Consider the following 22,620-nt stretch of genomic DNA (forward strand, 5'->3'; position numbering starts at 1 on the left):
ACAGTTTCTAGAACTAAGAGTTTCTTCTGTTGCTTCATTGTCTGCAAGTTCCTGGCCTTATCTACAAGCAGATTCACATGGTCCGTTTGTAAAGACACATTCACCTGACTCCTTTCTCTCCCACACAATTTCGGTGGTGGAGTGGCTGCCACTGCCACCACACCCCACCCACGAGTCCCACACCACCCCCCCCACTCACATAAACTTACCCCACGCAACTTGCACACAACCCTCCACACACATGCAGGATTTTCTCCATTGCCTTGGATTGACTTGCTCACCCATCCTCCACTTGACTTCCTGACCCATTTGTCCAGGTCTGGTCTTTGCTTATCCTTCAAGCACTTGCATCGCCTTGCCTTAGAAAGCCACTACTTGCCTTGCCATGCCCTTGAACCCCTTCCTTGCCTTGCATTCCCTTCCTCCCCTCTCCCCCACCTGGAATTCAAGACCCTTTTGTAGTGACATTTCCTGGCCTTGACCTGCCCTGTCTGCTCCTCCTAAGACTCTTAAAGCTCTCATGTGCCCCGAGTGCTTCGGGAACACATGAGAGAAAGCCTAGGGGAGGACACATGCTGCCAGACTTATCTGGCTTTGTCTCAGCTTTTGTCTGGCACCAATCCAAGCATGTCTTAATTTTTGGACAGGCAGTTCAAATTTTGCCCTTGGGCTCCGGAGCCACAATGACAGTTCTTTTCCATATGAAGGAAAGCAGGTAGCCCAAGTGTCTTAGGTGTAGATTAGAGATGGCCCATGTGAGATCAAGGCAGGACAGAGTGGTCTGTCCTGGCCGCTTTTGAGTACCAGCAATCTTTGAATGTACCTCTCACCTGCCTTGCCTTGCCTTGCCTTGGCAACCCAACAGTTTCCTTGCCTTGCCCTTCTAACCCTCCCTAGCCTTGCATTCCCTTGCATGCCCATGCCCCACCCTTGACCTGCTACTGTTTTCCTCCAGGGCCTTGCCTAGCCCCTCCTGTTTCTGCCCGGCCTACCCATCACTGGCCTTACCCTCCTATCCCCAACCTTGCCTAGAACTTCTGAGCCTTCTCTCACCTACCATTCCATTTGCTTTCCCCTCTCTGCTCTGGCCTTGCCAAGCACTCCCTTGACTTGCCTGCAACTGCCTACACGTGGTTTGCATTGCCTTGCCTGCATGAAAGGCAAGGCAAAGCATGATAGGCAAGACAAAACAAAGGAAGGAAGCTGTAGGTAGGGCCAGGCAAGGCAGACATAAGCAAGGCAAGCAAAGCAAGGGTGGACTAGGAAAAATTAGGAACGCCACTGAAGGCAAGGCAAGGCCAAGTGACTTGGTGTGCCTTTCCTTGGGAAGCAAAAGATATAGTGCCACTGTTTTTGAAGAAGATGTTAAAGGTACTGGGGCGAGGAATAATCCAGCAAGATTTTCCTAGCTCCTTCTGTGTAGGCGCATTTGTTGGATATATTCAACCCTGGAAGTGAATCAGTCCGCAGATGTTTTGTATTTTGGAGGAGGGAATGCCATTTCTTTTGAGATGGGCTTCTTGTTCATCTCTCTGGCCAAGAAAGCAAGTTTGGATCCACACTTTTGGTGGTCTTAGCAAATTTAAAGGCTTTTCCTAATAGGCAATTCTTTGGATTAAACTTGTTGAATTTTCAGTGGGAATGCAGACACCAAGCTTTTTGTCCTTTAGTGTGCGAGCAGTCACTGGTGCCGTTCCATTTGGATCCTGACTCTGTGAAACTGAAAGCTTAGGATGATACTTAGAGCTGAGAAGGAAAGTGCCCATAACAGGGTGCATGCTCATAGTTTGATGGTGCAGTTGAAATTGTAGGCAGCAAGATCTTTCTCAGCTGGCACTTATTGGTACTCTTTTTGCCAGATGTTTTCAAGTTTGTTAGTAGACTCTGAGAGAGCGAAAAGTTTTGTTAAGGCATAGGAACTCGTGTTTCCCTTTGAGTGTGGTCTAAAGAAGAGTGTGCAGTCAGAAGGGGAAGATCAGGGAAATCTTTTTGTGCAGCACAGTGGATTTGAGAGCAGGGACGTTCCCAACTTGGCTCTGCGCTCGCGGGTTTCGATCCGTTTCCTTCTTTTCCCAGCCGACAGCGCCATTGTGTGGTTGTTTTGGTGAGCTCTGACAGTGCCCAGGAAAAAGACAAGCGCTCTCCTAGCTCGAGCCCATTGGTATTAGGAGCAGCTCGGGGAAGAGCTCCACTGTGCTTCCTGGCTCTTGGAGACTGACAGAATGGGTTTCTGCACCTAGGAGGGAAGGAAGAGGAATCGTTTCATTCTTGGCTGAGCAGTTTGTAAGCTGCAAAAATAATGCAATTGCAACATTGTGTCTTCCTTTTAGAACGTTTTCTGTGTGATCAGCTGCTCAACATGTAACTCACATGCACTGAACTACGTGCACCTCCCTGGAGATATATGCTTTCTCTAAAGCTCTATCCTACCCTCTAAAGTACCATCCTACCCTGTCAATTTCACAGATCTCAAACCCTTTCAAAGCAGCCAGCAGCTGCTTTGCAAAGAAAAAGTCCTACAACAAAAAGCCAGTGCTAGCTTTCATAGTCCCTTTGCAGTCTGTAAACTACACAAAACACACTAGTGATTCACACTTTCCTTCCCAAGTATATATATAGCATCAACATGTTTTCTCAAAGTGGCAGAGTTCATCTTTACAACAAAGCATTTCCAGCTGCAGTTCAGATTGAGAGAACTGCCAGGACAGAAAGTACTTGTTGCCCTACCCGCCTCCCCATGAAACACAATATCTGCAGCTCAATCACTTTCACACACTTTCAAGTGTGGCTGAGTCTAGGCAGCTAGAGATCCTACAAAAGTGCTAGGACAGAAGATGCTCTTATGTATCCCCTTCTCTTAGCAGCATGAACTGCTGCTGTGTATCTTATTTTCCAGCTAGACCTGTTGTCACTTTTTTCATTCTCATCTCTTTGTTGCAAACGTCCAGCATTTGTGCCTACAGATTAAGGCTTGAAAAGTAAAAGCCAATGCAGAGCTGCACCTTCCCGTTGCCGCACATAAGCCACATAAATGCACTCTCTGTATCTGTTTTCAGCTGAATCTACCAAGGTGTTCTCCCCGGTCCTCTCCTATTCATTCCTCGCCTTTGGAACCTATCTCTCTTTTATTCTCCTGGAGGAGAATCATTGTCTCTTTCTTGCAAGGAACAATTCTCCTTAAGCTGAGGGCTCCAGCAAAGCGTTTCTGCCAAAAGATGCTCGGGGCATGCTCTTACCTATTCAACCCTAAGTATTACCTACTCCCACCATTGTTGTGTCACAGAGAGAGTGACAGTGGGGCTGCCACTGCTGAGGTGTCACAAATGAGGGAAAGCTGGGGCTGCCCTCTCCTGCCGAGCCCCCATTAGCTCTGCCAGCACCTCATGGGGACCCAGCACCTGAGTGAAAGGCTAAGAATTGCAGAAGGGCTGAGCTGGAAGGATGACCCAGCAGAATCGTCGAGTCCATTACCTGGCCCTGCACAGACATCAACAAACCCAGCCAGTACATCCCTTAGAGCAGTGTCCAAAGAGAGGGAAGGAGGGAAGAAAGGAAGTGGCAGAAGGAAGGAAGTGGCGGAAGGAAGTGGCAGAAGGAAGTGGCGGAAGGAAGGAAGGAAGTGGCGGAAGGAAGGAAGTGGCGGAAGGAAGGAAGGAAGTGGCGGAAGGAAGTAAGTGGCGGAAGGAAGTGGCGGAAGGAAGTGGCGGAAGGAAGTGGCGGAAGGAAGTGGCGGAAGGAAGTGGCGGAAGTGGCGGAAGGAAGGAAGTGGCGGAAGGAAGTGGCGGAAGGAAGGAAGGAAGGAAGGAAGGAAGGAAGGAAGGAAGGAAGGAAGGAAGGAAGGAAGGAAGGAAGGAAGTGGCGGAAGGAAGGAAGTGGCAGAAGGAAGGAAGTGGCGGAAGGAAGGAAGGAAGTGGCGGAAGGAAGGAAGTGGCGGAAGGAAGGAAGTGGCGGAAGGAAGTGGCGGAAGGAAGTGGCGGAAGGAAGTGGCGGAAGGAAGGAAGTGGCGGAAGGAAGTGGCGGAAGGAAGTGGCGGAAGGAAGTGGCGGAAGGAAGTGGCGGAAGTGGCGGAAGTGGCGGAAGTGGCGGAAGTGGCGGAAGTGGCGGAAGTGGCGGAAGGAAGGAAGGAAGGAAGGAAGGAAGGAAGGAAGGAAGGAAGGAAGGAAGGAAGGAAGGAAGGAAGGAAGGAAGGAAGGAAGGAAGGAAGGAAGGAAGTGGCGGAAGTGGCGGAAGTGGCGGAAGTGGCGGAAGTGGCGGAAGTGGCGGAAGGAAGGAAGGAAGGAAGGAAGGAAGGAAGGAAGGAAGGAAGGAAGGAAGGAAGGAAGGAAGGAAGGAAGGAAGGAAGGAAGGAAGGAAGGAAGGAAGGAAGGAAGGAAGGAAGGAAGGAATCTGGTGTTTGCTGGCACCACCAGTGCCCAGATCTGATAATTTGCTGGTGTCAGGCTCCAGATCCGGCAAATTGCCAGTGCTGGCACTGCCCAAGTCTGGCACCGGTACCACCCAGACCTGGCAATTTCCTGATGCTGGGGCACTCAAAGGGTCTGGCTGAGCAGGAAAGGTGATCCTGAGCCAGGAGCTTTCCTTGACTGCAGCAAAGCCTCAGCATGGAAAGACTTTCCTGGAACTCTGCCCTTGGCCAGAAGAGATTGTGCCAGGAGAGCTGACCCTAAATTTCTTCTCCCAGGCAAGCTTTAGGACAGGGAACATAGAAAAGCCAGAGCTGAGTCTCAGCTCTCTGCAGTCCTCCAGAAAAATCCTGTGTGAAGCATCCTTTGAGCAGGGTTTATATGCCAGGTGGGGGCAATTCAGAGCCCTTTTCTTTCCCTGTAGGCTGATGCTCTGACCCTTGCCCTTTCCAAAGGCCCTAGAGCTGCCTGCCAAGGGGTCTTTTTCACTGGGATGAGAAGAGTCCTGCTGCAAGGCTGTCCTCAACCTGCTTTTGCTGCATATCTGCCTGAGGAGTGCTCATTGCTTTTAGTCTCAGGTCCTGTGTGAGTGCAGGTGAAATTAGGGAAGGAGGGAGCAGCTCTGAAGGGTGGAGTTGGCTTTTGTTGGAGTTTTTTTCTTTTTAATGTACCTTCCCTGTCAGCTCTGGGCAGAGCTATGTAACTGTATCTGACGCCGGTGGCACTGTGGAGGTGGCCAAGGGGACCTTCCCTGAGCCCAGGCCAGGGTGTTCATTGGCCGGTCAGTTCCATTGACTGGCTGTGGCTGTGGGCGCGTCCCTTGAAGCGTCTCCAGGGAGGGAATGCTGGGGCTGTCACCCCTGGGGTGTCACACACAGGGGAACGCTGGGGCTGCCCTGCTCCTGCCCTGTCACCAATAGCTCTGCCAGTGCCTCGAGGGGACACAAAGGCTGAGCCAAAGGGTGAGAATTGCAGAAAGGGCTAAGATGGGAGGGAGCCAGCAGAATCATGGGGTGTAGCCCCTGGCCCTGCACAGACAGCCCAACAATGGCAGCCTGTGCATCCCTGGGAGCGGTGTCCAAAGGCTCCTGGAGCTCCGGCAGCTTCGGATCAATCCAAACACAGCAAGGAGGAGAGGGGCGGGCGGCGGGAAGGTGCCGCCGGGTTCGGGCGCGGGGCGGATTTGGCGTGGGGCCAAGAGCAGGGTCAGGCGGCCAAGGGTGGCCGGACATGCAGAGTCCCTTTCGACTGTCGGCAGCAGCGGCCTGCAGGCACAGCAGAGCGCAGTGGTTCCAGGGCCGTAGGCAGGCGCAGCGCCGGCAGCAGGCGCGGCACGGCTGCGGGGGCAGCGCGCGAAGGCATCGGGCAAGGCTTAAGGGCGGCACGGGGGCGACCGGCATGGGGCTGAGGGGGCCTGTGCTTTGTGGCACGAGTTTGCCATATCTTATGTACTCGGCTGAGATGAAGCACACGTTTCGACTTTCAGCAATTCATTAGCAGAGATGGCCTTGAGGAGAGGTTTTTAAGATTCTGCCGTCTTTTAGGAGGAAGGCTTTTGCTGCAGGGTTTACTCCGGCACACATCCCACCCCCGATCCGAGGCTGTTGTGGTACGGTGGTGACTGAAGGAAACGGACAACCCCCAGTGGAACATTTCTGAATAAATTCTAGACAGAAATCTAAATGGAGAATTAACCCTCACACTAACCCTAATCCCTAACCGTAATCCCCAATCCTAATCCTAACCCAAATTGTTTTCCACGTTGATTCTAAAGAGGTTAGTGTTTGGGGAAGGCCCAATGGATAAACGTGGAGGAACCCGAGTGTATGACAATCATGTCTCTCCTCAGGATTTCCTGGAGCAGCAGCCTTGCAGATGCCTTGCTGGGCCCTCCCCCCTCACAGTGGGTTCGCCCAGACGGGCAAAGACCTTCCCAAACAGTCAGGCTCCAAACTGACAGGGCCTCCTCACAAAACAAGGTGAGCTCCCCCAAGCAGTCAAGGATCTTCTCCTTGCTCTTCTGCAGGGGGACATACATGCAGGGCTTCATCTGCCCCTCCTCCCCCTTGATTTGGAGTGTTTCATTTCCATTAGCAACCCCTGACATCCCTTGGGTGAAAGATGACACCCCTCGTGTCAGCCCTGCTATGGGGGTCTCAGGGCCTTTCTCCCCTCCTGTTCCTCTCCACAACAACATGAGGCCTTTCACACTGCCTGATGTGAGGGAGACTCCCCGTGTTTTGGTGTGCCATTTAGGGGCTGTGCCCCCTGGGATCTGTGCTGGTTTCCCCTGGGGCTGACCTTGGCCGAGGGAAATGCAGCAATAAAGAATGGAATCTTGAAGCAGATCTGGAGGGCCCCCGCAGCCTGAAGGGGTGCAGGAAGGGGGGAGTGAGAGCAGCCACCCCAACATGGGGTTTCCCCCCTAGTACCTGCCGACCGGTTTGGTCTCAGCACTAGTACAATCCCCTTACATTGGAAAGCCACTTCTTTTGGGGAGGACACAGGGGCCTAAAACAACCCCCACCTCCCAGCCAGGGGGAGGAAGCCTTTTCACCTCCCCATTGGAGTGGAGGGGCTTTGTGACCCTCAAGATGGGGGATGGGCAGGCACTTTGTGACCTCACCCAGCTGGGATGTCTGTGACCCCCTCAATTTGGGTGCAGGGGTTTTATTATCTCTCCCAAGTTGGAGTGTAGGCACTTTGTGACCCCTCCTCCCCTTTGGGGTGGGGGGCTTTATGAGACCCCACAAACACAGTTGGGGTGTGCTTTGTTACCCTAAAGTAGAGTGTGAGGACTTTGTGACCACTATAACTGGGGTGTGGATGCTTAGTGAACCTCCCAGTGGGATATGAGGTCTCTTTGATCCCCAGTTGGGTTTCAGAAGCTTTATGACCCCCTGAATTGGAGTATGGGGTCTCTGTGAGCCCCCCTGACTTCCCAGGGCCCTCTTCAAACATTTTTGGGGTGCAGGGGAGCAGAGTCCTGTAAATAACCCAACTCTCCCCTGCCCCAGGCAGTTTCTGTGTATTTGCAATTTTGGGAGTCACACAGTGGGGGCAGGGTCACACAGAGTCAGGAGGTGTCACACACTGAAGGGGTGTCACACACACCTGGTGAGGAGTTAGACCTGGGGGGATGCCAAAGTCTGAGGGGGATTACAGCGTGTGGGGGCATCACACACAGCCAGGGGATATCAGACATGGGGGCCATTGCACTGCTGGGGGCTGTCAGAGCTAGGGGGAGGGTCACACAGCCAGGGAGGTCATACCTTTTGAGGGGGTTCACTTGGTGTGTGGGGGATCACACAGCTGGGGAGGGGTCAGGGCTGGGCTGTCACAGCTTGGAGGGGATCACAGGTGCGGAGGGGGCAGAGCTAGGGGGGGTCATAGCTGGAGTGGGGGAGTCACACAGCTGTGCAGGGGAGTTGTCACAGTCCTGGGAGGTGTCCCACAGCTGGGGAGGGTCACACATTGGGGGGTTACACATACAGCCAGGACAGGGCCCCTTTTAGGGGAGATGCTTGAGCATCCCAGGGGAGGGGGCTGTAATTAAAGCCACAATAATTTATTGCGATTTAAGGCAACTCAATGCAAACCCACATGGACACAGGCAACACAGCAAGGGAGAACATCAAAACACTGGGGACCCCAGTAGGATCAGCCCAGGTCATGCAGGAGAACCATGGATTTGGGGAGGCTGGTGAGGTGAGGAGGGGTCATGCATCATGCTAGGGGGGCACTCCACATTTGGTGGAGGCTCCTGTGCACCCCAGCTTTCTGGTCAGGCTGCTGAAGACCCCCTACTACTTTTCTAGGGGAAAGGACAGTCCTGGATGGGTATAGGCGACAGTCCCATAGCCAAGAATGCTCAGGCAACACCATCCCAATTCCCCCGAGAAACCCAAAAGCTGGTTTATGGGTGTGGTGGTGGGAACCTGGATTGGGGAGGGGACCCCAAGGTTGTGGAAAGGAGGAGAAGGACCTCCAGTCCCAGGTCCCTGACAGAGTATGCCTGGATAGAGGGTTCTGGGGTAGGATGAAGGGACATGGTGTGTTGGGAGTGGACAGTCAGGATGGGAGGGTTTCAGGGGACATGGGAGGGATGGGGGTGTGGTTTTATGCCCCGTGCCTTCATGTAAGAGAGGAGCTGGTCGGGAATCTCAGCGAGGACTTCTCGTGCCAGCCCTGCCATGCTCAGCCCCGCACCGGGACCCCCCGTCATGTAGTCACGAAATGGAACAAACTGGAGGGGGGCACAGCGATTGAGGGGGTCCAGGACCGGGAAGGCCCCGGAACTGTGTGCCCTACACACAGCAGCTCCAGTGTCCCCTCCCCATTCCTGATGTCTCAGTGTCCCTCACATCCAGGTACATACTAAGACCCAGTGCCCCTCCCCCCCCCCCCCCCATCCTGGTACCCCCCCCCCCATGTCCTAATGTACTCCCACATCCCAGTGTTCCCCATTTCCCAATACAGCCCTCTTCATGTCCCAGGGCACCCCCACATCCATGCGCATCCCAAGCCCCAATGCCCCTCCATATCCCAGTGCCTCCCATTTCCCACAGCCCCCACATCCCAGTGTCTCTTCCTATTTCCCAATACACCCCATGTCCCAGTGCCTCTTCCTATTTCCCAATACACCCCATGTCCCAATGCTCCCCCCATCCGGGTCCATCCCGGTGCCCAGTGCCCCCTTCATTTGCCAGCGCACCCTCCTCATGTCCCAGTGCCCCCCACATCCAGGTGCATCCCATATCCCATTGCCTCCCTCCAATGTCCCAGTGTTCCTGCCTGCTAATGATCTGGGCTTCCCCCCACATCCAGGAACATCCTAAGTCTCACTGCACTCTTTTTTCACAGCACAGCCTCCCCCAGAATGTCTTAGTACACGTCCTCTTCATGTCCCAGTGAAACTACATATCCCAGTATATGCCCCTCCATGTCCCAGTGCCCCCCACATCCCAGTGTCCCCCCCTTTCCCAGTACCAACCCCCTTCATGCCAAAGTGCCCCCCATATCCTGATAGACCTCCATGTCCCACTGCCCCCCCATTCCAAGGTACATTCCAAATCTCAGTGTACCCACTTTTCCCAGTGAAGGCCTCCAACATGTACCCAGTGCACCCAATGTCCCAGTGTCTCCCTCCACTGAGGTACATTCCAAACCCCATTCCACTCCTTTTTCCCAGTGCATCCCTCCCATGTCACAGTGCACTGCTTCTGTGTCCCAGCACATCCCTGACATCTCAATTCCAACCCCCCCCACTATTTCCCAGTAAACTTCCTTTCACGTGCTATTGTCTCCTTCATGGCTCAGTGCTTCCCATATCCTAATACGCTCCCATGTCGCAGTGCACCCTCATTCCAAGGTACATCCCAAGTCCCAGGGCACCTTCTTTTCCCAGTGAAGTGCCCCTACCATGTGCCAGTGCACCCCCAAATCCCAGTGCATCCCCCCATCTAGGTGCATCCCAAACCCATTGCATTCCCATGTCCCAGTGCCCCCCATTTCCCAGTCCACCTTATCATTCCTCCATACCAGTCCCACCAAGTGCTCTCCAGGAGTGATGGGGCTGATTTGAGCTCCCCAGGGCACCCCCTCACCACCACCCTGCTGGGTGGGCTGGGAGGGGGTCCCCAAATTCCTCATTGGTGAGGTTGGTTACCTGGACGATATCACGCTCAGCCACTTTGCCACGGGAAGAGATGCGGATGTCATCCCCATCTAGCTCCACCATGGCTGGGAGCAATGTAGGGGGGAGGTCAGCAGCACCCCAGTGCCCCCCATCCCAGGATGGGATCCCATTATGTCCCTCTCAACCTCACAGCCAGAACCCCCAAGCTGGGGTGTGCTGAGTCCATTCATATGCTGACACATTCAACTCATAGTTCAGTGGCCAAAGGACCCCGCCCCCATCCCCTCAGCCTTCCCCTAGTTCCCCCCAGCCCCCAGATCTTACCATCAAACTCGGCCTGGCCAACCCCCACGATGATAATGGACATGGGCAATTTGGCAGCCTGAAGGAGCCAGGGGGTAAAGGCAGTCCCATGAAATTTAATGATGCTGCCACCAAATGAGCCACCCCCCCCTCCCTGCAGCACCCAGGGGTGCCAACACCCCCTCCCCCAAGGATTCCAGTCCCTTACCACCCCCCCATCACCCAAAGGTCTCAGACCTCCCCAATGGCACCAGGGGGTTCCAGGAACTTCCCAGTCCCCTTGCAGCACCCAGGGGTTCCAGACACCCCTGCACATTGAACCCTGGGGGTCCAAGCCCTTTCCCACCTCTCACTGGTCCCAGTCCCTCCTCACTGCCTCCAGCACCCAGGGGTCCACACCCCCCCCCAGTACCCAGGGCTCCCAGCGCCTTCCCCATCCCTCCAATATGCAAGGGTGCCAACCCACCCCTTCCCTCTCAGCTTCAGGGTCCCAGCTCCTCTTCACCCATCCCATCACCCAAAGGGTCCCAACTACCCCCAACCCCTCAGAACCCAGGAGTTCAAGCCCCTTCCTATCCCCCTTCTAGCTCCTCCTCAACCCCCCAGCACCCAGGGGTCTCCATCCTTTCCTACCCCCTTCAAGGGTCCCAATCCCTCTCCACTGCCCCCATCACCCAAGGGTCCCAAGTCCCCAGCACCCAGGGGTGCCACCACCCACCCCAATGCCACTATGAGGGTCTCACATTGACAATGGCCTCCTTGGTCTGGGCCATGTCAGAGATGACACCATCGGTGATGATGAGGAGGACAAAGTACTGGGATCCGTCCAGCACCGTGGCCGCTGAGCTAGGGGGACCCTGCGTGACGCCGAGGACACAGGGACCCCACCCCAGGGCATGGGGCCCCCCTTACCGGGCAACATGGTTGACAACAGGGGCAAAGTTGGTGGGGCCGTAGAGCTGGACATGGCGCAGGCTGCGCTGATACGCCTCCAGCACCCCCGCAATGCCATGGCACGCCGGGTTTGATGCATCCCCATTCTGCCGCAGGGTCACCAGGAGCACGGTGACACCACAGCCCCCACCCATGGACAGGATGACACCATGCACCCCACCCACAGACAAAGATGGCATTGCCGTGGCCCCCAAATGCTAACAAGGACAATCCCACAATGTCCACAATGCGGTAACAAGGGAGACACCAACATGTTCCCAACTCAGTGTCAAGGATGATACTGCCATGGCCCCAACCCAGTGACAAAATGATGATGCCACTATGTTCCCAACCCAAGACAAGGATGACACCACCACATCCCCAACCCAGTGACAAAAATGATACCACTATGTCCCCAACACAGTGAGAATAGGTGACAAGGACAACATCATCATATGCCCGGCACAGTGACAAAGACCACACCACCACATCCTGAACCTGGTGACGAGGATGATACTACTATGTCTCCAACCTGGTGACACTGCCATGACCCCAAACCAGTCACAAAATGATGATGCCACTATGTTCCCAGCCCAAGGATAAGGATGACACCACCACATCCCCAGTCCATATCCAATCCAAACACACCATATACCCAACTTGGTGATCAAGGATGAGACCACTATGACCCCAAACTGGTGACAACACCAAGCCCCTTCCTAACCTGGTGATAGGGATGACACTGCCATGGCCCCAGACCAGTGACAAGGATCACACCACCACAGCCCCAACCCAAGGACAATATCCCTCCATGTCCCAAACAACATGACACGATGATTCCACCATGGCCCCAACTTCGTGACAAGGACACCACCCTTCATCCACAGTCCTGTCCCGCCTTGGCCCCTCACCAGTGGGAACTCGTGGGACACGTGCCCATCCGGGGGGACCTTGGCACCAAAGCCAAGGGCTGGAAACATTTTGTCACTGTCGTAGTCCTGGATGATGTCCCCCACAGCCCTCAGTGCCAGGCTGTAGGCATTCAGCTGGAAGGGGCTCAGGTAGTGCAGGGACGTGGGCTGTGAGGGGTTCCCTGCACAGGCATGGGGCTCAGCACCCCCACAGCCCCCCCAGCACCCCCATAACACCCCCAGCTGGAAGGGGCTCAGGTAGTGCAGGGACGTGGGCTGTGAGGGGTTCCCTGCACAGGCATGGGGCTCAGCACCCCCACAGCCCCCCCAGCACCCCCATAACACCCCCAGCATTCCCACAACCATGGCACCACTATGGCCCCAACCCAGTGGCAAGGATGATGTCATTCCCAACACGGTGACAAGGACAAGGATGATCCCACCATGTCTCCAAATGCCACCACATCCCCAACCCAGTCACAAGGGTGACACCACCATATTCCCAATTTGGTGACAAAGGTGATGCCACCACGTCCCCAACCTGGTGACAGCTGGTGACACGGATGACACCACCATGGAACCAACAGTGACAAGGAAGACATTGCCATGACCCCAACCCAGTGACAAGAATGGCACCACCAAACTCAGTGGTGATGATGGCACCAAATCCCCAACCCAGAGACAGCTGGTGACAAGTATGACACCACTGTAGTACCAATACAGTGACAAATATAACACCGCCATGGCCCCAAACCCACAATAAGGACAATGCCATCGTGACCCCAACCCAAGGGAGTGACAAGGGAGACGCCACTGGGTCCCCAACCCAGTGACAAGGGAGACATGACCATGTGTCCAACACAACTACAAGGACAACAACACCATGTCCCCAAGCTGGTGACAAGGATGACACCACCAAACTGGTTACAACTGTCCCAAATAAATCCCTCAGGGGGAACACAGTTGCCACTCACCATTGGATGCCGTGAAGTCTATGGCCACTGTGAAGTTGAGTTGGGTCCTGGGGGGTTAAAGTGGCCTTGGGGTGATCTAGGGGGTGACTTGTGGGTTTGGGGTGGGGCACCCCTCTGGCCACAGGCTGGACTGGGTGCACCCATATCACAATTCAGAGCACCCCCAAGTATCCCTGCACTGAGGTGTCAGTGCTGCACCTAAAGGAGTGGCTGCGGGTGCTGAGGAGCCCCAAATGACCAATTTGGGAGTGCTGGGGAGCCCCTGCCCATGAGGGAGTATCTGGGTGGGGTGCTGAGGATTCACAATGGTGAAGATGGGAGTGGTGGGGATCCTCTTTTCCCAAAGGAGCAACTGTGGGTGTTGGGGACCCCAAAGCTGTTGGAAGTGCTGGAGACTTCTAAAGGGAGCAATTGTGGGTGCTGGGGACTACCAGTGAAGCAGCTGTGGGTGATGGGGACAGCCTGCCTGCAAGGAGGCATCTGGGTGGGAGTGCTGAGACCCCCAATGGAGGAGCTAGGTGTGCTGAGGACCCCCCAGTGGAGCAACTGGGGGTGTTGGGGATCCCACAGGGAGGAGCTGAGGATAGCAGGAACACCATCCACCCCTCCCCCCCATCCCCGAGGGAGCAGCAGTGGGTACTGGGGACCTCCAAGGGAGGAGATGGCAGTCCTGGGGACTGCCCTGCCAGTGAAATAGAGGCTGGGGATGTTGGGGATTCTCTGCCCTTGAGGGAGCAGCTCAGAGTGCTGGGTACTCCCAAGGAAGGAGCTGGGGGTGTTCGAGACCCTCAAAAGTGCAGCTGGAGGTGCTCGGGACCCCCTCCTCACCCGCCCCTGATGTAGTCCAGGAAGGTGTGCTCAGCCTCCACAGTGAAGGACAGCAATGTCACCTGTGGGGACATGGGACTCAGGGGAGAAGTGCCCACTCCCCCTGTGTCCTCCCCCTCTGCACATCCCCATCCTCACTGTCCCTGAGTTCAGGTACTTCTTCTTCTTCATCTTCTTCCGGGGGTTCACCACCTGCAGGGATGAGAGGAGAGCGAAGGGGTCTGCTTCTCACAGGGACAGGAGGCTCCAGGGAGCAGTGTAATGGACTGTCACATCCAGGGGGACAGGGGGGCACAGAATACCCTGGGAGGCAGCAGTGGGAGCACTGTACTGAGGTGCAGAGAGGGACCTTGAGAAGCACATGGTGGGCTGTGACACCCAGGGGTGCATGTGGGGACCCTGGGGATTGTAGTGCAGCTGGAGATCCATGGTGGGGGCTGGGGACCCTCAAGGGAGCAGCTGTGGGTGCTGCACCCCAGGGTGCAGCATGGAAACCATAACACCCCAGGGGTGCAGTGTGGGGATCCCAACACCCTAGGCACAGGGAATCATGGGGACTGTAAACCTCTATGGCTGCAGCATGAGCACCCTGGGCATCACTGCACCTCAGAGTGCAGGAGAGGGACCCTTGGGTATATGGCACACCAAGGTGCAGGATTGGGAGGGACCCTGGGGACCACAACATCCCGGGATTGCATCACGGGGATCCAGGGGTATGTAGCACCTACACAGAGACACCGGCACACAGAGGTGCAGCAGAGACGGACCCTGGGGACCATAACACCCAAGGAGTGCAGTGTTAAGACCCCAACACACAGAGGTGCAGCACAGGGTCCCTGGGCACCGTAACATCTGGGGGTGCAGCAGTGGGACCATGACCCCCATGGGGGGTGGTGCAGGACCCCCATGCCCATGTACCCATCCCCCCTCACCTCGTACACGTTGAAGTGGCTCTGGCCTCGTGCCAGCTCCCGATAACTGGTGGTGAACTCCCCGATGAAGTCGTGGCTGCACAGCCAGTGAATCTCCATCAGTCCGGTTTGGGAGGTTCCCATTACCCGGGGGATCCCCACCAGTCAGTGGTGTGGGGATGGGGGGCTTCCCATTGCCCAGGAGGTTTCCCATCAGCCAGAGAGTCCCGAATAGCCAGGGGGGATTCCCATCAACTGCGGGGGGGGGGGGGCTCCATCTCCCCGGGGATGCAGGGGTGGTGGGGGGTCCCTGTCACCTGAGGGGGGCAGGTGCAGGGTGTGGAGGGTCTCCAGGACCACACACAGCTCACCTGCCATCACGGTCCCAGTCATATACTTCCACCTTGATGGCTCTGCAAGGCAGAGGGGGGGGTCACCGACACCCCCAAATCCCAACCTCCTCCCCCCCCTCCCCTGGGCACCCGTCACACACAACCCCCCGCTCCCTGTGGGATTTGTTTTGACGCCTCTGTGGGCTTTTTCCTGCTTCCTTCTCCTCCTCAGGATATTTTTATCCATCGTTGCCACAGCAACATTCAACATGGGGCCAAAGCAGTGTGAAGAGATTTTTGCCAGGACAGTAGCTGATGACACTGGTTTGGGATTGGGGGGGGGGAGGAATAGCTCGGTGACAGCTGCGATGCCCATTGCTCAGATGGGTAAACTGAGGCAAAAGGGCAAAAGCGGGTAACACTGGGGGGGCAGGGGGGGCGGGGGTGTGCTACTGGTACCACAGAGACAGGGGAAGGGGTTCTGGGAGTTGAGGTGGCCACAGAGGGTGTCTCATGGGGCCACAGAGAAGGTGGATGGACAGCAGGGGGTCCCGAGGTACCACAGAGATGAGGAGAAGGGGGTAAAGAGGGTCCTGAGGTACCACAGACACAGGGGAAGGGATTCTGGGGTACTGCAGAGAGAGGGGAAGGGGATCCAGGGGTACCATGGACATGGAGTGAGGGAGGCTCTGAGAGTCCAGAGGTACCACACAGATGGGGACATGGGGTGCAGGGATTCCTGGAGGACCTTGGAGATGGGAGAAAGAAGGAAAAGGGGGTCCTGAGGGCCCATAGAGATGGGAGGAAGGGGGTTCTGGGGGTCTCAGAAGACCACAAAGATGGGAGTGCAGGGTGTCCCCGGGTATGACAGAGAGGGGAGAAGGGGGTTCAGGGGTCCTAGTGGACCCTAGAGATGGGGGGAAGAGGGAGAAGGAGGTCTTTGGGGCCAAAGAGGGGGTGCAGGGGGTAGCAGTCCCCTGACACTCACCGGTCATGGTCCCCGTTGCAGAGGGCACGCACAGGAATGGCAAAGGCTGCCCAGACGGGGTTCAGTGTGTTCCGCACCACTTCCGTCTTGTGGCAGATGGTGAAACTGGGGGAAAGACAAGGAGTAAAAGGGAGTCACTCCCCCAGCCCAACAGCCCCCCAATCTGTCACCCCCACAGTGCAGTGAGGATTTTTAGATACTCCCGCCAATGCCAGCCCATGGGGACGTAAGGGTGTCCTGTGCTGGGGCTGAGCCCTCCCATGAGGTGTGGGAGGGTCACTGCAGTTTTGAAGGGGGGTCGCTCACGTCCCGTCTTCGTTGCTGCGGTAGAAGACCATGAAGGGGTCAGATTTTCCGAAGAAATCCTTCTTATCCAGCTTGTTGGCGCAGAACTGGAGTGTGGCCACGTCCTGGGGGGTGGAATCGGGGGGGATCATCCACCCTGCACTCCCCTCAGGGGTGGGATCCTTTGGGGCAGCTGCTCCATGAGGGAAGGAGGGATCCAGGACAGGCGGGATACAGCGTGAGGATAAACAGCCCACACTCTCATCTGCGGGCTAGTGTGTCTCAGCCAACCCTGATATTCCGGGGTTCCCAAGCTACGCCCCCTCCCCTGCCCCGCCGCAACTCACCCGGCAGTTTCCCAACTCTTCAGCGAGGAGTATGATGGTGCCGCACTTCTTCCCCGGAATGCCACTGCCGGGATGAGATGTGAGCAGAGTGGGGGCACACGTGGTGCCCTGGGGGGTTCCCCCGCGCACTGAGCACCCCAAAACTTACACATGGGAGGCAGCCGGGACAGGTCTTCTGCCCCGGGAGTGCATGGTGGCTGTCCCCATCCTGCAGGGACACATGCTGAAGGGTGATGGAGGGGATCCCCACCCAATAAAAAGCCCCCCACTCCCAAAAAAAGGAAGTCTACAAAAAAAAAACCCAGCTCCCTCCCAGATTCCAGCACCCTAAAAAGAAGCTGTTTCTCCCCTCAAAAAAGCCAGTCCCCAAAAGACATTCAGCCCCCCCAAATAGTCAATTCCCACAAAACAAACTGCCCCTGAAAAAGCCAACCCCAAAAAGTCAGACCCTTCCAAAAGCCAGAGCCCCCCTAAAAGCCAGATCCTTCAAAAGGATCCTTCTTTTTTCCCAAGAAAAAGCCAGACCCATCAAACCCCACCAAAAATGCCACTGTTGGCTCTGGGGTCTGAGTCCATCCTGGGCACACCAAAAGGGACCTAGGGAGACATGAGGACACTGGGACCATGGGGGTTCATGTCAAGGGCTTCTCCAGGGGGACATGGGGACACTGAGTTTCCCACTTTTCTCCAAAACACTGGTTTTGGAGAAACCCAGGATTTTCTCCAAAGAGGACATAGTGACCTCAGGGACACTGGGGCACAAGCAGGACTCATGTCAGGAGCTTCTCCATGGGAGAGGTCATGGGGACATTGGGATCAGTGGGGGCGGCAGCTCACATTGGGGGCTTCCCTGGGGCAGAGACAGAGGGACTATGGGACACTGGGGACAAGGGGGGCTACCATCAGGAGTTTCTCCAGTGCAGGGCATGGGGACCCTGAGGGAGACACTGGACCACAGTGGAGGCTCAAATGAGGGGTTTCTTGGGGAAAGGGAGGGGGGAGGGAGGTGGGTGGGGGCAGAGACATGGGGACTCTGGGGTTCGTGTCAGGGGCTTCTCTAGGAAGAACATGGGCATACTGGGGCACAAGAGGGCTCACATCAGGGGCTTTACTGGGGTGGGACATGGGGACACTTGGGGAAAGGGGGGGGCTCACGTCAGGGGCTTCTCCAGGCGGCTGCCAGCTGAGCCCACGATCTCCCCCAGGGTGCAGAATGCCTGGCCCAGGAAATCCTGCAGGATCAGGAATACTGGGTGTCACCAGGGGGATGCCCATCCCAGGGAGGCCAGGGGAGCAGGGCTGACTGATCCTGCACTTACATGCTTGGAGAGGTCAGGGCTCTTGGAGTCCACATCATACCTGGGGGCAGAGGGAACATGTAGGCATGGAACAGGAAGGAGGGGCCTTGGATGGGACAGGGATGGGAACAGGGATGGAGACAGGGATGGGATGGGATGGGATGGGAGGGAGACAGGGAGTGGGAGGGATGGAATTAGAGAGGGATGGTACACAAATAGGGATGGATTAGGTGTGGGGATGGGATGGGGAAAAGAATAGCGATAGGATGGGACAAGGAGAGGTAAAGGAATGGGATGGGATGGGATGGGATGGGATGGGATGGGATGGGATGGGATGGGGACAATAGAATGGACAGGGATGAGATGTGGCTAGGGACAGGATGGGACAGGAACATAATGGGGACTATCCAGTCCAGGATAAGGATGACAATGGGACGGGACAAGGATGGGGACAGGGATGTGAACAAGGGTGGTAATGGTCCAGGAATGGGGAAAGAACAAGGATGGGGACAAGGACACCCTGAGGGGCTGTGCCAGGGTGGCCAGGGGGTGACCCTGGGGGGAAAGGGGGTTGACACTGGGGGTGACACTGGAACCACAGGGGCCACTCACAGGTCAAAGCGCAGATTCTGCCGCTCCTCAAAGCAATAATCAAGGACAAACTTGTGCAGGAAGTCAGGATTCAGGGAATTGTCGATGACCTCAGTCCGGCCAAACTGGGGGATATAGGTACAGTGGGGATAATGGGGTGACAGGAAAACATGGGGTGGGGACAGGGATATGGAGACAGAGGGACATGGGGATGTGGTGATTTGGACACGGGGACATGGGGACATAGAGATGATGAGACATGGGGGCATAGGGATGGGAACATGAGAACATGGGCAGGGGGGATAGGGATACAGGGATATGGGGACATGGAGATGCGAAGTCATGGGGGCATAGGGATGAAGACACAGGGACATGAAGACATGGGAACACAGGGATGTGTGAACAGCACCAGAAAACAGGAGTATGGGAATGAGGGTGGGGCATACGATGGGAGCAGTGGGACCTGAGAATGTGGACATGGGGACATACAGATATGGGGACACAGTGACATGGAGACACAGGGACATGACAACATGTGGACGTGGGGCTGGGGACATGGGAACATGAGGATATGGGGACATAGCAACATGGGGACACAGGGACATGAGGACATGAGACTGGGGACATGAGGACACATGTGGGCGGAGGAAGTGGGGCAAGGGTGGGCAGCAGGCCCGGGCCGGGGCACGTGTGGGAAAGGGGTGGGCAGGGGCGGGGAGGGCCCAGGTGCCGCTTTGTGCCTCGGGGCTGTCCCACCCCCTGCTCATTACCCCGCAATTAACACATTGTTAATTACAGGGGGCCTGGCTGCATGCTGACAGCTGATTGGCTGGCTGCCCGGCACCTCGACATGCTCCCCAGATCCCCAGGATGCTGGTTGGCTTATCGCTCTGCCCCCAGGCATTGATTGGATGGCTGCTGCATCCCAGAATGCTGATTGTCCAGGTGCTGCATCCGAAGATGCTGATTGCTCACTGGTGACTGGCCAACTGGTTGGCACCCCAACACACTGATTGGCCACCTGGCCATCACCCCAACATGCTGATAGGCCAGAATCTTACATGCTACTTGGCTGGCTGGCTGCCATTACCCCTGACATGCTGATTTGCCATCTGATTGGCACACAGACATGCTGACTATTCATTGCCCCAGCATGCTGATGATTGGTTGGCCAGCTAGCACCCCAACATCTTGATTGGCTGGCTGAGTACACACTAACATGTCAACTGGCCAGCTGAGCACAGCCCAACATGCTGATTGGCTGTCCCCCACCAATCGGGTCACTCACCTCCCGCCATTGGTGGCTGCCAGGGCGCTGCGTGTACAGCACACAGACTGCAGGGGGAGGGGTCAGGGGAGGCAGGCACCCCCAGAGACCCCCAAAACTCTTAGAGACACCACCATTCCCAGAGAATCCCAAAACTCCCCAGAGAGCCCCCAAAACACCTCAGAGACACCCCTGAACCCCCCCAAATCCCCCTAAACTCCCCCAGACACCCCCAAAATACCTCAGAGGCTCCCCAAATCCCCCAGAGATCTCCAAAACCCAAAAGACCACCCAAAACCCCCAGAGACCCCAACACTCCCCAGTGTTCCCAAAACCCCCAGAACCCTCCAAAATGTCCTTGAGACTCCCAAACCCACATAGAACCACAACAATCCCAGAGACCTCCCAAAACATGTCAGAGACCCCAAAAACCCCTAGAGACCACAACACTCCCCAGAGACACTGATGCTCCCAGAGACCCCCCAGAAACTCCAGATACTCCCAAAACACCTCAGAGACACCCCCCAACCCCCAGACACCCCCAAGCCCCCCAGAAACCCCAAGCCCCCCAGAAACTCCCCAAAACACCTAAGAGCCAAAACACACCCCATCCCCCCTGCCTCACTCACTTGGGTCCGACTTAGAGAAGGTGTCCCTGTCCAGGAGCTGCCTGGGGGGCAGAGAGGAGTGAGTGTGAGAGTATGTGTGTGTGTGTGTGTGTGTGTGTGTGTGTGTGTGTGTGTGTGTGTGTGTGAATGTGAGTGTGAATGTGAGTGTGAGCACCTGGCTGTGTCTATGACTGTGTGTACCCGTTGTGCAGTAAGATGTGCCCCAGAGCACACATTGAGGTGCACAACCACAGGTCGTGCCCTGTTGTGACAGGGTGGGTGGCAGGGTGTGCGCAGCCAGGTGTGCCCCAGGACAGGGATTGGCGTGCAAAGCATGTCTGACACGTTGGGGTGCACAGACACATCTGCACAGGGTGCACAGCATGACACATGTTAAGAATGCCAAATGTCAGGGGTACAGTTATGTGTCAGGACACCAAAAAAAGACCTCAGGTTGCAGAGGGAGGGTACAGGGACTGCAGGGTGGGCAGGGGGTACAAGGGATGCAATGGTGCAGTGCAGCCCAGCCGGAGGATTCAGGAGTTTCAGGGTGGGCAAGGGATACCGGGGGTGCAGGGGATACAGGGTCCAACCAGACCCCCCTGCATCCCCAGAATCCCCCAAACCCGACCTTCTTGCACTCCCAGTCCCAGAGACCCCCAAATGCCCCCGCATGCCCCCCACTCCCCTCAGTGCCCCACACCCTCAGCACCTTTGGCTTACCCAGTGCCCTTCTGTCCCCACACCAAACACTCCCTGTACTCCCCAGGCTCCCCCACGCCTACCAGCACATTCACATTCCAGTGTCTTCCAGTGATTCTCAGTGCCTCCTAATGCACTTCAGTGCCTCCGGCGCCAGCTGCCCTGCTTCCCAGTCCTTCCCCGTGCTTCCCCGTGCCTCCCAGTGCTCTTCATTGCCGACAGCACCCTGTTCCCTAGTGTCTCCCGGTGACTTCCAGAGCATTTCAGTGCATTCCAGTACATCTCAGCAATTCACACCACCAACTGCTCCCACTCTCCGGTGCATTCCAGTGCCTCCCAGAGCATCCCATGGGATCTCAATACATCACAGTGCACCCCGGCATCCTTCGACGCCAGCTGCTGTGGCACTCCAGTACCTCCCAATGCGTCTCATTGCGTTCCAGTGCAACCCAGTGCCCTACAACGCCAGCTGCTCCCAGCTCTCCAATGCTTCCCAGTGCATCCCACGGGATCTCAATGCCTCCCAGTGTACCTCAGCACCCTCCAACGCAGCTCCCCAGTGCTTCCCCGTGCCTCTCTGTGCATCCCAGCACCCTCCAACGGCAGCTACCCCTACATCACAGTGCAACCCAGTGCCCCCCAGCACCTTCCAACGCCAGCATCAGCGCCTCCCCGCGCCCCCGCCGCCCGGTGCCGGCTCCCGCCGCGGCCCCGCTACCTGCAGGACACCGTGAGTTCCACGCGAGTGGCCGGGACGGGACTGGATCCGGTGCCCGGTTCCGAGGCGCCCAGGCCCGCCATGCCCCGAGCTCCGTCGCTGCCCCGACACCGGCAACAGCACCGCGATCGGCTCCGCCTCGGGACCGCCCTTGGCACCGCCCGGGGCTCCCGGCACCGGCTCCGGCCCCTCACCGAAGGACTTGCCCCGGAGTCTTCTTCGGGACCACCCGCCGGGAGACCGGGACCGCCTTTGGCACCGCCCGGGGCTCCCGGCACCGGCCCCGGCCGCGCACCGAGGGAGTGCCCCGGAGTCTTCTTCGCGACCGCCAGCGGGGAGACCGGGACCGGCTCGGGACCGCCCCCGGGATCGTCCCCAGATGCGCGGTACCGCCTCCGGGATCGCCCCCGGGGCTGCCTCCCCTTCCCCGGTACCACCACGGACTGTCGATACTGCCTCCGGGATCGCCCCGAAATTTTCGGAATCACCCCCAGATTCCTGCGATCTACCGTCACACCGCCTCCAGGCCTGCTTCCAAATCCCCGGTACCTCCCGGGCCCGGGGGACCCCTCCCCCTCCGCCT

The 22,620-nt window shown here is 56.8% G+C and overlaps 1 protein-coding gene across 10 annotated transcripts; it reads right to left on the reverse strand.

Annotated features, from left to right (window-relative positions):
- Positions 1-209: 209 nt before the first annotated feature.
- LOC118696256 (copine-5-like) lies at positions 210-22,594 on the reverse strand. 10 transcript variants are annotated; one of them, XM_054517275.1, is made up of 21 exons: positions 22,038-22,594; positions 20,639-20,679; positions 20,031-20,077; positions 18,764-18,867; positions 18,173-18,212; positions 18,009-18,085; positions 17,004-17,061; positions 16,854-16,961; positions 16,528-16,631; positions 16,222-16,326; positions 15,273-15,314; positions 14,923-14,998; positions 14,129-14,182; positions 13,991-14,052; positions 13,163-13,209; positions 12,189-12,370; positions 11,257-11,384; positions 11,088-11,190; positions 10,366-10,423; positions 10,072-10,145; positions 7,956-8,649 (listed from the first exon to the last, which is right to left on the reverse strand). In XM_054517275.1, exons 1-21 carry the CDS (start codon positions 22,118-22,120, stop codon positions 8,491-8,493), a joined length of 1,752 nt encoding a protein of 583 aa, XP_054373250.1. In that variant the 5' UTR covers positions 22,121-22,594; the 3' UTR covers positions 7,956-8,490. The 10 variants fall into 10 exon arrangements, 9 of the variants coding, with proteins under 9 accessions (XP_036254236.1, XP_054373250.1, XP_036254237.1 ...); XM_036398344.2 differs by having other exon boundaries at positions 16,854-16,917; positions 17,002-17,061; XM_036398346.2 differs by lacking the exon at positions 22,038-22,594 and adding an exon at positions 21,403-21,946 and having other exon boundaries at positions 16,854-16,917; positions 17,002-17,061.
- Positions 22,595-22,620: the final 26 nt, after the last annotated feature.

The sequence above is a fragment of the Molothrus ater genome, chromosome 25, assembly GCF_012460135.2.
Source record: "Molothrus ater isolate BHLD 08-10-18 breed brown headed cowbird chromosome 25, BPBGC_Mater_1.1, whole genome shotgun sequence".
Lineage (NCBI taxonomy): Eukaryota > Metazoa > Chordata > Aves > Passeriformes > Icteridae > Molothrus > Molothrus ater.

Excerpts from the sequence above, each read along its gene's own strand:
- LOC118696256 (XM_036398341.2), bottom strand. The coding sequence starts at position 21,002 with ATGCTGTGCACCCTGTGCAGATGTGTCTGTGCACCCCAACGTGTCAGA. Across the intron at positions 20,078-20,638 it reads CTTCTCTAAGTCGGACCCAA|TCTGTGTGCTGTACACGCAG; the intron begins GTGAGTGAGGCA and ends CTCCCCCTGCAG. Across the intron at positions 8,650-10,071 it reads CTGAGCGTGATATCGTCCAG|TTTGTTCCATTTCGTGACTA; the intron begins GTAACCAACCTC and ends GCCCCCCTCCAG.